The sequence below is a fragment of the Triticum urartu genome, chromosome 4 (genome assembly GCF_003073215.2).
Source record: "Triticum urartu cultivar G1812 chromosome 4, Tu2.1, whole genome shotgun sequence".
NCBI classification, from domain to species: Eukaryota; Viridiplantae; Streptophyta; class Magnoliopsida; order Poales; family Poaceae; genus Triticum; species Triticum urartu.
In genome coordinates, this window is record NC_053025.1 from 542,797,294 (window position 1) to 542,811,645 (window position 14,352).

At 46.9% G+C, this 14,352-nt stretch overlaps 1 protein-coding gene across 2 annotated transcripts; it reads left to right on the top strand.

The window, feature by feature from the left end:
- The first annotated feature begins 8 nt into the window (after positions 1 to 8).
- Positions 9 to 2,942, top strand: LOC125552542. 2 transcript variants are annotated; one of them, XR_007303667.1, is made up of 2 exons: positions 9 to 602; positions 1,022 to 2,741. XR_007303667.1 is itself a non-coding variant. In XM_048716145.1 (2 exons), exons 1-2 carry the CDS (start codon positions 225 to 227, stop codon positions 2,916 to 2,918), a joined length of 543 nt encoding a protein of 180 aa, XP_048572102.1. In that variant the 5' UTR covers positions 9 to 224; the 3' UTR covers positions 2,919 to 2,942. The 2 variants fall into 2 exon arrangements, 1 of the variants encoding a protein (XP_048572102.1); XM_048716145.1 differs by lacking the exon at positions 1,022 to 2,741 and adding an exon at positions 2,754 to 2,942.
- Positions 2,943 to 14,352: the final 11,410 nt, after the last annotated feature.

Sequence of the window (14,352 nt, forward strand, 5' to 3'; positions counted from 1 at the left end):
GAGCTCTCCCTCCTGTTCCCTCTCGTCGCCTAACCCCGAGCTCATGCGCGTGCACACACGTCCGCGGCGCCGGACATGTATCCTCGGCAACGCCAGCTCGGCCTCCTTGCCTCGCGCCTATTTAAGCCCTCCCCCGAGACCCCCGAGCTCACCACCAGCCTCACAACCCTCCTCTTGTCCCGCCCAGCCTCTCCAATGAGCCTCTGGAGCTCTCCTCGACCCCCATGGCCGCCACGAAGCTCGGCTTAAATCCGAGCTATCCAAGCCCCCCCTCCCTCCTGAACTCACCAAAGGACCACCCGGACCCCATAGCTCCTCTCCAGCCTCTCGTTTTCCCGCCGGAGTGCCCCAGGCCGCGACCCCAAGATTCGGCCGCCGCAGCACGCTCTCTGTCTTCGCGAGGCGCCATCGCTCCGTCCCTCCACGGCGCTCGAAGCTTGCTCAGATGGACGCGACGCTCCTCGCCGGTCTCTCCAGTGGCCTCGGCGCGTCCGGAGACTGCCGGAGCTGCCCGGGCCATCGCCGGTGTCGAGGCCCTCCTCTGTTCGGTCGTGCCCGGTCGGGAGGAGGAGGAAGGAGCCAGGAGGAGAGAGATGGATAAGGTGGGTCCCACCTGTAAGCCTCTAAGCCACCCGGCCCCGCCTTGCCACGCTGGATAAGTGGAGGTGTGTTCTTCGGAATACGTCCTCCCAGCTGGAAAGCATGTTTCATTCTGTTTCGGCCTAAAACACGCTTTATGAAAGCGTATTTTCTCTCTGTTTCATCCTGGAATCCGTTTTTCCTCAAGCGAAGACGTATTCTTTAACGTACGCTCTCTGTTTTTCTGTCCGGGCCCAGTTTGTAAAGATTTTTCTTACAGATGGGTCCCTGGCAGACAAACACTCATATCTTTTTGATCCTAACTCCGTTTAAGGTGAATCCAAAGCCAACTTCTTCGTTTCGTCAAGCCCGTTCTATTGGTATCATTTTCACCATGTTTTGACATTCTAAAAATGCCCATTTTGCCCTTGTACTAAATCAGCCCCTCCGAGAGAGAACGTTTTCCGGCGATTCTTTCCGCGAGCTTCTCGCACGCCTTCCCGGTGATTTCTTCTACCCCAGGCAAGCCACAACCACAATTTGCATGATAGCCATGCAGTAGCATTTGTTTTCAACTTGAATCTTTAATAACTGTATGTTTGTTTTGCTACTATTGTCGTTATTTCAGTTATGCTTATGGATCAGTGATTACCGTCACGCTATGTTCTCTTGCACTCTGTTAACATGTTCTACCTGCTAGAATTACTTTCTTATTGCCATGCTTGATAGTAGTACATGTTGGGTCGGTCATGTTCTTCGGTGCATGACTAACGTCGGTTACCGAGTACTCTTGATATGCATTGTTCCTTTGCTGTTAGTTGGTTAAGTGTTTACTCGGTAATGTTATTGATGTGTTCTTACATGGTATTTATTATTGATGATAATGGTCGTGTTATGCTATGAGTAGTGTTGTGCTTGTAATATTCATGCTCGTCATTATGCTATGCTCAGTTGGATATGATTCATGGTTGATATGGTGGATAGTTATGTTGCACCCCGTGCTTATGTTGATATCATGCTCATGCATTGATGATGCATCATCTTATTTTATCATGGCTTAGCATATTGCATTCAAGTTTAACCGGTTTAAATTGAACTTGAACAACTGTTGGCTGAGTCATGGTGCCACCATATCGAGCTGACCAGTGCAACCACGCTTACCTAATGGGAAGGTCCTAACTGGGTCTATTGTTGTGCCTCCCGCCGGTGCCTCCAACGAGGGAAGGTTATGCGCGGGTGCTACCTTGGCCAGGTAGGACGACATAAGCCTTGTGAGCCCGAGTTTGGTTATGTGCACATGTCCCTGTTTGGGACCGTTTATTGTTTTTGCCAGTACGATGGCCGTTGGTGTCTTTGGTAGGCACGGGGCCACCCATGACTTAGCCCAGAGGGGAGTTAGTCGGAGTGGCCGGGAGAGTGTCATGGCAGTAGGACGGTTTTGTCGGAACGCCGTTGGTCCACCCGAATGGGAGTGCGAGGCCATGGGTTCTGTGGTGTGGGTAAAGTGCGCTACCTCTGCAGAGTGTATATTAAATCTATTGATAGCCGCGCCCGCGGATAAGGGCCCAATTTGTAGTTGGTCACACTATGGGTCAACAATAATAATAATAACTTGCTTAATAACAACCTTGGTTCGATGATGAGAAAGAGATTGGTTGTGATCGTGAGATGATCACCGTGGTATCGAGGATACCGAGTTGATGGATATTTGTGGTGTTATGCGAGAGTCAATGGTGAAGATCAAGCTCCTTGTGGTCATGTAATGAATACTATAGTATGGTTAATACCAAGCTTGATTGGATCCTGAGATGATCGTGTGATGTCCGTGTTGGTTATGAGGTAACCCGAACAGAGTAAGTTGGTGCATGATAACGTCATCATGTTGCATGATAGAGTCATCATGTTTATATGTTCATGCCATGCTCGTATTGTTCTAGCTGTATCATGTTGTTCATGCCATGTTGATGTATCACGTTGTTCATGCCATGTTGTTCTAATAATATCATGTTAATCCTTGTTAACCTGTAATTGCCATGTTGTTGTATGTCTCGATTGCCTTGGTTGCTGTGAGCTTGCAAGTACATTCAATGTACTGACCTGGCGTGTCATGCCAGCTTGTAGGTCATGCTGGTTTTGATTGCTTGTTTGTCATGGATCCCTTGTTTGCGAGCTAGGATAAGCGTTCCAGCCAGAGTCCCTGCGGAGTGGAGTTCATCACCATCATCGCTCTTCCGCTGCTAGAGTTATTCCGCTGCATCGCGTGGTTCTGCTGCTTGCATGGAGCAACCGTGGCAGGCGTAGTGTCGTCGTGCCGATGTAATTCCCTTGTACCCAAATAGAGTGTAATAAAGAGCTAATTTGTTCTATGCTAAGCAGTGCCATATTCCAGAAGACTTCTCCTCGATCTCTGGGCTGGAATATGGGGCGTTCTGGTTTCTCTGAGCCGGGGTGGCACACCGGGCTTATCTTGCCAGCTCCGCATCTGTTCTCTTGACACGTCGCTGGACGGGTGTCAATCGTGGGTTTCTTTTGTAGGAGATGGCTGCCATGTGGCGAATGCTGCCACTTAATCACCTTGCGGCTTGACACCGCACTGATTGACGACGTGGGTCGCAGTTGCGCGGTTGGCGGGGTAGTTCAGGCCCCGCGAGCCCCGGCAGGCGCCGCCGGGGAGTCTTGGCTGGTTGCTTCTGGTGGTACCCTGGCCCCTTGCCGGGCTCGCCTGCCCAGCAAGGGAGGCTCTGATACGTCTCCATCATATCTACTTTTCCAAACACTTTTGACCTTGTTTTGGACTCTAACTTGCATGATTTGAATAGAACTAACCCGGACTGACGCTGTTTTCAGCACAATTGCCATGGTGTTATTTTTGTGCAGAAATAGAAGTTCTCAGAATGACCTCAAACTTCACGGAGAATATTATTGGAATATATAAAAAATACTGGCGAAAGAATCAACGTTAGGGGGCCCACACCCTGTCCACGAGGGTGGGGGCGCGCCCCCTGTCTCGTGGGCCCCCTGAGGCTCCACCGACCTCAACTCCAACTCTATATATTCACGTTCGGGGAGAAAAAAAATCAGAGAGAAGGATTCATCGCGTTTTATGATACGGAGCCGCTGCTAAGCCCTAATCTCTCTCGAGAGGGCTGATCTGGAGTCCATACGGGGCTCCAGAGAGGGGAATCCGTTGCCATCATCATCATCATCAACCTTCCTCCATCACCAATTTCATGATGCTCACCGCCGTGCGTGAGTAATTCCATCGTAGGCTTGTTGGACGGTGATGGGTTGGATGAGATTTATCATGTAATTGAGTTAGTTTTGTTAGGGTTTGATCCCTAGTATCCATTATGTTCTGAGATTGATGTTGCTATGACTTTGGTATGCTTAATGCTTGTCACTAGGGCCCGAGTGCCATGATTTCAGATCTGAACATATTATGTTTCCATGAATATATGTGAGTTCTTGATCCTATTTTTCAAGTCAATAGTCACCTACTATGTGTTATGATCCGGTAACCCCAAAGTGACAATAATCGAGACCACTCTCGGTGATGACTATAGTTTGAGGAGTTCATGCATTCACTAAGTGTTAATGCTTTGTTCCGGTACTCTATTAAAAGGAGGCCTTAATATCCCTTAGTTTCCAATAGGACCCCACTGCCATGGGAGGGTAGGACAAAAGATGTCATGCAAGTTCTTTTCCATAAGCACATATGACTATATTCGGAATACATGCCTACATTACATTGATGAACTGGAGCTAGTTCTGTGTCACCCTATGTTATAACTGTTACATGAGGAATCACATCTGACATAATTATCCATCGCCGATCCAATGCCTACGAGCTTTTCATATATTAATCTTTGCTTAGCTACTTTACCGTTGCTATTGTTACAATCACTACAAAACCAATACTATTACTTTTGCCACTGTTACCGTTACATCCATATTACTTTTCTACTAAATACTTTCCTGCAGATATTAAGTCTTTCAGGTGCGGTTGAATTGACAACTCAACTGTTAATACTTGAGAATATTCTTTGGCTCACCTTGTGTTGTATCAATAAATTTGGGTTGAATAGTCTACCCTCGAAAACTATTGCGATCCCCTATAATTGTGGGTTATCAAGACTATTTTCTGGCGCTGTTGCCGGGGAGCATAGCTCTATTCTTTTAGTCACTTGGGATTTATATCTGTTGATCATTATGAAGAACTTGAAAGATGAAAGAACCAAGATTTTTCCCTCAACTATGAGGGGAGGTAAGGACTGCCATATAGCTCTACACTTGATTCACCTTCTGTTTTGAGTAAACTTGCGACATCTACTCCTGCTATTTATTCTGATATGTCGCATGTTATTGATGATGCCACTTCTGCTTTGCATGATACTTATGATGAAACTACTTCTATGTTTGATAATGCTGTGCCATTAGGTGAATTTCTTGATGAACAACTTGCTAGGGTTAGAGAGAATGAAATTATTGAAACTGATAATATTGATGAAAGTGATGATGAAGATTCTCCCCCTAGATATGAATTGCCTATTGTGCCTGAGGGTTATGTTATGGATGAAGAAACTGCTAGAGACTTTTTAGCTTGCAATGATAGATATGATCTTAAGAAACTGTTAGCTAAGCTGAAAGAAAAATCCTTGAATCCTAGAATGAAATATGACCCTGCTTTTGCTACTTCACCTATCTGTATTTCCCATAAGGACTATGATTTCTCTGTCGATCCTGAGTTAATTACTTTGGTTGAATCTGATCCTTTTTATGCCTATGAATTTGAAACTGTTGTGGCACATCTTACTAAATTAAATGATATGGCCACCCTGTTAGCTAATGAGGAGAAAATTCGTCACTACTATATTCTTAAGTTATTTCCGTTCTCATTAAAGGGTGATGCTAAAATATGGTTTAATTCTCTTGATCCTGGTTGTGTGCGTAGTCTGCATGATATGATTTATTACTTCTTTGCTAAATATTTCCCCGCTCATAAGGAACAAGCTACCTTAAGGAAAATATATAATTTTGTGCAAATTGAAGAAGAGAGTCTCCCACAAGCTTGGGGGAGCTTCTCCGATTACTTAATGCTTTGCCTGATCATCCTCTTAAGGAAAATGAAATACTTGATATCTTTTATAATGGACTAACTGATGCTTCTAGAGACCACGTGGATAGTTGTGCTGGTTGTGTTTTAGGGAAAGAACTGTTGATCAAGCTGAATTGCTATTGAATAATATGTTGAGCAATGAAAATGATTGGACACTTCCTGAACCAATTCCTAAGCCAACTCCGAAGAAAAGGGTATTCTATTTCTCAGTCCTGAAGATATGCAAGAGGCAAAGAAATCTATGAAAGAAAAGGGTATTAAAGCTGAAGATGTTAAGAATTTACCACCTATTGAAGAAATACATGGTCTTGACAACCCGACACAGGTAGTAAAGGTAAATTCTCTCTATAGATTTGATAAGGGTGAAAGCCCATATACTAAGTTTGCTAGCCAATGCTTGGATGGGTTTGATAATTTTATGGTTAAATAAAAGACTTCAATGCTTATGTTGGTAGACAATTGAAACATAATGCTTATATGATTGAACACTTGAGTGATTATATGATTATATGTCTAGAGTTAAAGGTGAACTTAAACTTATTAGTAAACATGCTGATATGGTTACCACTCAAGTAGAACAAGTGCTTAAAGCTGAGAATGATTTGCTCAATGAATTAGATAATAAGAAAAATGATAATGCTGTTAGAGTTGTGACTAGAGGGGGTAAAGTGATTTAGGAACCTTTGTATCCTGGGGGGCACTCTAAGAGAATTGAGCAAGATTCTGTGAGAACTAATTTTGATGCACCTAGTTCTTCTAACAAGAAGAAAAAGAAGAATGATAGGACTTTGCATGCTTCTAGTGAACCTGTTGTTGACACACCTGAGAATCCCAATGATATTTCTATTTTCGATGCTGAAACACAATCTGGTAATGAACATGAACCTAGTGATAATGTTAATGATGATGTTCGTGTTGATGCTCAACCTAGCAATAACAATGACGTAGAGATTGAACCTGCTGTTGATCTTGTTAACCCACAATCAAAGAATCAACGTTATGATAAGAGAGACTTCGTTGCTAGGAAGCACGGTAAAGAAAGAGAACCATGGGTTCAGAAACCCATGCCTTTCCTCCTAAACCATCCAAGAAAAAGGATGATGAGGATTTTGAGCGCTTTTCTTAAATGATTAGACCTATCTTTTTGCGTATGCGTTTGACTGATATGCTTAAAATGAATCCTTATGCTAAGTACATGAAAGATATTGTCACAAATAAAAGAAATATACCGGAACCTGAAATTTCCACCATGCTTGCTAATTATACTTTTAAGGGTGGAATACCAAAGAAACGAGGAGATCCAGGAGTACCAACTATACCATGCTCCTTTAAGAGAAACTATGTTAAAACTGCTTTATGTGATCTTGGAGCCGGTGTTAGTGTTATGCCTCTCTCTTTATATCGTAGACTTGATTTGAATAAGTTGACACCTACTGAAATATCTTTGCAAATGGCTGATAAATCAACTGCTATAACTGTCGATATTTGTGAGGATGTGCGTGTTGTGGTTGCAAACGTTCCTATTTTAACGGACTTTATTATTCTTGATATTCCCGAGGACGATAGTATGGCGATTATCCTTGGTAGACCTTTTTTGAATACTGCAGGGGCTGTTATTGATTGCAACAAAGGCAATGTCACTTTTCATGTTAATGGTAATGAGTATACGGTACACTTTCCGAGAAAACAACCTCAAGTCCACATTATCAACTCTATTTGAAAAATTCCAACGATTATTATTGGAGGTTTTGAATTTCCTCTTCCTACAGTCAAGAAAAAATATAATATTCTTATTGTTTGGGAATGTGCATATCCCCATTGAGGTAACCTAGTGTTATTCGAAAATTATCCGGTTTCATGTTATTCGAAAAGAGTTTGTTAACAAGACTTGATCAACCTTGTTAGTGGATTCCTCTTGATGAGCATGAGATGGATGAAGTTAGAAAGCACAACTCTGTGTACCCTCCTCTTACTTTCTGTTATTTAGATTAAATAAAGCAAAAATAGTATTTTCTGTCTGTTTTCTGAATTATCCTTGCAATAAAAAAATACCCCGAAAATAAAATTTCTCCAAATGTCCTGAAAATTTTATATGATTTTTTGTAGAATATTTAAGAATTATTGGCACTGAGAACACACCCGTGGGCCACACCACCTGGCCATAAGAGTTTAGGGCGTGCCCACCCCCCTTGGGCGCACCCCCTACCTCGTGGACCCCACATGGGCCCCTCCACTTATTCTTGCACCCACACACTTCGTCTTCCTCCAGAAAAAATCATCCACCAGCTCAAACCCGAGTTCTAGCTCATCTTGCTGCCATTTTCGATCTCCTTGCTCAAAGTTCCATTCACAAAACTGCTTTGGGGGATTGTTCTTTGGTATGTGACTCCTCCAATGGTCCAATTAGTTTTTGTTCTAGTGCTTTATTTATTGCAAATTTTTGCTGCTTAGGTGACCATGTTCTTGAGCTTGCATGTCAAATTTATGTGGTAAAAAGTAGTTTTAATGCATGATATGGTCACTAGGCACTTGTGGGAGTAGTTTCTATTAATCTTGTTAAGTTTGGTTCACTTTTATTTTGAGTCACTAAAAATTTCAGAAATTTTTTAGAGGAAGAAAAATGTTTAGGAAAATGTACCAAGGTGGTTCCTCAAGGAAGCAAGGCCCAAGGTTCGCGATACATGAGCCAGACAATGAACTACCAAGGGAAGCTCAAGTGCGGCCTTGTGAATGGCCATCAGAGGGGTTCATGGTCCAGGCATGCATCAAGGATGAATTTGACGCGTACGTGCGTAACGCTGATCTTGAGAGCTTCGTGTTAGATAAGTGCCGGCAATACCTCTATCTAACTGGTTCCTTTGTGAGAAGGTTTAAATTGACATCCTCGCGCAATTATCACACTGTTTTATTTGATCTTTATGATAAATTATATACCATGGACCTAGAAGATTTTAATACTGCTTGTAAACTCCCGCACTGGGGCAATGTTAGTGAACCTCGCAAATCTGAATATAATGACTTTCATGCTAGTATTACTGTGGGGGAATCTAGGGAGATTACACAAGCTACCATAGGGAGCATTCATTTCCCTTCGATACATTATTTTTCTCTCTTCATTGGTAGATGCATTAATGGTAAAGACGAGGCTTGTCACATGTGTGTTCTAGATCTCAGTGTCCTCAAGAGTGCGGTATTAGGTGATAAACAATATAACTTGGGGGCTATTGTTGCACGTAGGTTGCATCATAACAGTATAAGTGGAGATTTGTTTGGTGGAATTTATGCAACTCGTGTAGCTAACTATCTTGATATACCCATACATGGAAATGATATTGAGTTGCCTCCTACTTACCTAGATTATAATGCCATGGTTCGCCATCAGTTTGTTGAGAGGAACGATCAGTTCCTCCAGTACTGACTAATCTTTGACAGACGGCGCACCGTCCATGTTGCTCTCCATACTACTTTCTTTGACTTTCAGGCAAAAAGGATATATGTTATAACCAGGGAGGAGGTGAACGAGTACGAGAGGAGGACGGAGGCAGCTCGGCAGGCAGTAGCTGATGCATCTCAGTACGACCCTAGCTACAACTTTGGATACCCACCAGGCCAGCCGTAGTCATAAACCAACTTAGGCCAAAAGCCTAAGAGCATCTCCAACCGTTGGCCCCCAGGAGGTGCTAAAAATCGCCGCCTGGGGGCGTACCGGCGCTAAAATCGGCGTGTGGGCTTTCGGGCCCCCAGCCGCCAGCCCCAGGGTTGCCCCCAGAAGGTGACATTTTTTAATACAAAATAGGAATTCGGCTAAAGTTTGGCGAAAATGACATTTTATAGCATAGTTTTTATTACATAAACAAATTTAATGCCATTCTACGGCGCGAAGAACGCGGTGATCTTGGCGAAGTCGCAGTCGTCGTTGCTAGCCTTCTCCTCCTTGATGCGGACGCCACCCCTGCTGGACCCCTGGCCGGTGTCGCCCTGGCGGACTAATGCAGGTGGTGCACCGTCGTCGCTGTCGTCGTCGAGGACGATGACCCCCTCGTCGCGGGCTCGCCAATGCCGTGCGGTGAGCTCTACATAGGCGCGGCGCTGGCGCTCCATCTCCGTCCGCGCCCACGTCAAGACCGCCGCGTCGTCGAGCACCTCCTTCTCACCGCCAACGATCCCAGGCTTCATCTTCACAGGAGCGAGCCCAGGATCCTTCTTCACGATGGTAAGACCCGGCTCCATATTCGACTTGACGAGTCGGGGAGGAGCCAAGGACGAGGCGCACCCTCTACCTTCGTTGATGATGATGCCGGCCAAGCGGGGTCTCCGCAGCAGGCTCGGCCTTGACGCCGAACACCGCCGGAGAGCCGGAGGAGTGGGAAGAGGATTGGGAGGAGGAGCGGGACGAGGACGACGAGCCGGAGACAAACCTCCTGGGCATCCATTGCCCGGTGCCGCGGCCGGGTATGTGAGCAGCGGGTTGTTGCTGCCCTCGAGGTGCGCGAGAACCTCGCAGAGCATCCAGTCGGGGGCGGCCCACCACAGGCGTCGCTCCCCACTGTTCCACCGGCCCCACCACCGGCGCCCCGTTGGTGGAGGCGAGGCATTTCTCCTGATGGCGCTGGAAGTACGCCGCCCACGCCTCATGGTTGTCGGTGGTGTACTGCAGGGAGGCGCGTTGCTCCTCTGTCAGCGATGATCGAACGCGGTCGACCTCCGACAGGGGGGGGGGGCGGGGACGCCTCCGGCGCTGAGCCTCCATCCGGTCGACCCAGCACGCATGTCTGGAGGCGCCGGGATGTTGGCCTCGAAAAGCAGGTGCGCCTTCCATGCTTGCAGCGAGCGGCTGCCGAAGCCGTTGGCCGCCGCTCCGTCGCCGGGGAATCGCTCGCACATCGTCGCGGCTGGGGCTGGGAGAGAGAGGAGAGGTTCGTCGGCGGCCGAGAGAGAGAGGCAAAGAGCACGACGTCTGTGGCCAGTGGCAAGGGGTTGGGGGAGGGTGACACTTTTTATAGCCGCCGGGGAGGCGTGTCTACGCATGGCGGGGAGTGAGGCATTGCCGCGCCGCCCGTGAAGAGCCGCCCCGTGGTGAGGAATCAATGGAAGGCTGACCGGCGGCAGCGTTGGCATTGATTCCCCGCGGGAAACCGAGGCGTTCTGAGGATGACGAGGCGAGTGTCACTGACTCGGTGGGCCCGCGGCTCTTTCGTGCCAAAACCATTTCGCCCAGCGCCCTCTAGCGCGCCGGGTTTAGCTTGGGTTCGCTGGCGGCAAATTCGGCCCGAGCCGACGAAAATTGGGCTTCTGGGGGCGCGGCTGGGCCGATTTTTGTGCGTCGGCGCAAAAAAATCGCCTGGGGAGGGCGTGTTGGGGGCGCGGCTGGAGATGCTCTAAGCTTGGGGGAGTACGTATCTCTCATCGATATTACATTCATGTTCACACACTCATGCCAATTGTCGGTGCTCATAGTTTTTCTTTGTAATATCCATGCTAGTTTATTTTCTTTTCCAGCATTCTTCTTGTGTGTTTCAAAAACCTTAAGAAAAAACCAAAAAAAATAGTTGTAGCTTTTAGCTAGTTTACTTTTCATGCATGTAGTAGTAGTAATTAAAAGAAAACCCAAAAAGATTTCTCGTTCTTCTTTTGTTTGTTGGGAGCTTTCCTGTGTAAATAGTTTTGTTTCTTTTCTTTGGGTGTCGAGAGGAGAAGACCATGATGAAAATGTTGAGTGGCTATCATATGCATTATTGTTGATCTAACAGAGAGCCCATATTACCTTGTCTTCTCCTGTGTATTGAATGCTTGCAAATTCCAGCTTAGTCCAATGCACGTGTACTATTATTATCCACACCGTTTGGTCGTGCAAGTGATAGGCAATAATGACGATATATGACGAACTGATTGAGATGAGAGAAGCTGGTATGAACTCAACCTTTCTTGTTTTTGTAAATATGATTAGTTCATCGTCCTGATTTAGCCTATTATGAATTAAACATGTTTGCAATGACAATTAGAGATTATAGTTTCTCATGCCATGCGTAATTACCTAGGAGTTTATAATGGTTTACCTTGCGTGCCAACATGCTATTAAAATGGTTGTGATGTGGTATGATAGGGTGGTATCCTCCTTTGAACGATTCGAATGGCTTGACTTGGCACATGTTCACGCATGTAGTTGAAACAAAATCAACATAGCCTCCACGATATTTATGTTCATGGTGAATTATATCCTACTCATGCTTGCACTCAGTGTTGATTAATTTTAATGCATGTTCATGACTATTGTCGCTCTCTAGCTGGTCGCTTCCCAGTCTCTTTCTAGCCTTCACTTGTACTAAGCGGGAATACTGCTTGTGTATCCACTTCCATAAACCCCAAAAGTTATTCCATATGAGTCCACCATACCTTCCTATATGCGGTATCTACCTGCCGTTCCAAGTAAATTTGTATGTGCCAAACTCTAAACCTTCAAATGAAATTCTACTTTGTATGCTCGAATAGCTCATGTATCAACTAGGGATGTCTATATCTTCCATGCTAGGTGGGCTATTCTCAAGAGGAGTGGACTCCGCTCCTCATTCATGAAAAAATGGCTGGTAACCGGGATGCCTAGTCCCATGCTTAAATTAAAATAATTGCAAACAAAACTCCCCCGGGATTGTTGTTAGTTGGAGGCACCCGTTGTTTCGGACAAGCCATGGATTGATGTTTGTTGGTGGTAGGGGGAGTATAAACTTTACCATTCTGTTTGGGAACCGCCTATAATGTGTGTAGCATGGAAGATATCGATATCTCTCGGTTGTTATGTTGACAATGAAAGTATACCACTCAAAATATTATTTATCTCTATTTCAAAATCAAGCTCTAGCACCTCTACCAATCCCTGCTTCCCTCTGAGAAGGGCCTATCTATTTACTTTTATGTTGAGTCATCATCCTCTTATTAAAAAGCACTAGTTGGAGAGTACCGCTGTCATTTGCATATATTACTATTAGTTTACATTGAGTATGACTGGATCTCTTTTACCATGAATTACAATGTTTAGTCAGTCCATGATCTTCAGAGGTGCTCTGCATTTATGTTTTGCGGTCTCAGAGAGGGCTAGCGAGATACCATCTTGTTATATCATATTATGATTGTTTTGAGAAAGTGTTTGTCAGCGTTCTGGGAACGGGGGTCCCCAGACTTGCCTGCCTGCGGCCCACGGTGTGGCTGGGCTAGTAGGTTTGTACGGCCCATCTTCATCGATGAGGTATTCAAGACCCTCGCGAGGGGCCAAGCCTCGCGAGGCGGACGGCACAAGACCTCCTCAGGAGCGGCCTCGCCAGGCAGGCTCACGAGGGGCAGAGAGATCAAGGCAAACCTCGCGAGGTCCTCGTGACGTGAACCATGAAGATTGAGACCAGGCGGGCGCCAGGCGGGCGCCACCGTGCGTAGTGTCCTTGCTTCCTCTTTGGTGCCAAGGGGGCAAGCACAGGAGTGGAGTACCGAGGCATCAAGGAAAGGTTTCCATATTGGTGCAACGAGACCAAGACTAGTAGGACGGCAAGACGGAGGTCACCATGGAGCCCAAGACGGCGTCACCACCAGAGCCTTTTGTAGGCGAAGACTACTTTTGTCAGGATAACCTGTACTAGCTGTCCCCTTTCAAATTTACCGTTGTTGGCTCCCTTCCCGCTCAATATTTGGGGAGAGGACCAGGGCCTATATAAGTAGAACTAGGCACCACATGAAAAGAGAGGAGAAAAGGTAGAACTCATTCCGGGGCATCTCACCCACACAAGTCGCCAAGCACAAGATCACCTCAACCTTAGGAGGTTGTTCTTCCCCTTGTATGGTTCATCATCAGCCCAAGAGGCAATCGACCATCGCCACACTGGAGTAGGGTATTACACCACAACGGTGGCCCGAACCAATATAAATCTTGGTTTCTTTGTCTTGTGAGTTCGTCGAGTTCGTCGGCAAAATCTTAGAGAGCTAGGGCGTGGATCAATAGGGAGAAAACCTTCGCGCGCACCCCGGTGTTCGAACCTCGAGGGTTTTGCCAGAACCCGTGATCCGACATTTCGTGCGCCAGGTAGGGCTGCGCCGAATCTTCCTTCCGTCGCTACGCGCCCCGTTGCTCCGTCGTCTCCATGGCAGACGCCCGTCGTGCTCGTGCTAAGCGCCGGGCTGCCCTCGCCACCCGCGTCGCTCAGACGGCTCCCATCGGCGGGCCACCTCGTTGTTCCCCGTTGCCTACCGCCAACGCCACCACCGGCTCGGCGGGGAATGAGCAGCAAGCATCCTCGTTGCACCCCTCGGTGTAGCGGGACGACCGCACCGCCACTCCATCGCTGACCCTGGTTGGTTCTTCTTCCATTGCATGTCGCCCTCCCATGGACGCAGGTCCGCGCTCCTCATGGCGCATGAGCTCCTACGCTACCGACCGGTCGACAACCTCTACGAGGACTGGCTCGACCGCATCGCCGAGCTTGTCCGCGCTGCAGGGGGCTCCCCTGCGCCGTCCCTCTCTCCGCCTCGCCCTCCGCCAGCTACGAGCGACGTAGCTCACGAAGCGCCTCCACCACCTCTGCCCCAAGATGGCGCCCTGGCACAAAGGTATGCGGCTCCATGACGCGACCCGCCGCGTCCCGCGCCCGCGCGTGAAGAAAGAAGTTGTCAAGAAG

Coding starts and splice junctions, on each gene's coding strand:
- LOC125552542 (XM_048716145.1), top strand. CDS start 225: ATGGCCGCCACGAAGCTCGGCTTAAATCCGAGCTATCCAAGCCCCCCC. Junction 603..2,753: donor GGAGGAGAGAGATGGATAAG/GTGGGTCCCACC, acceptor TTTGCGAGCTAG/GATAAGCGTTCCAGCCAGAG.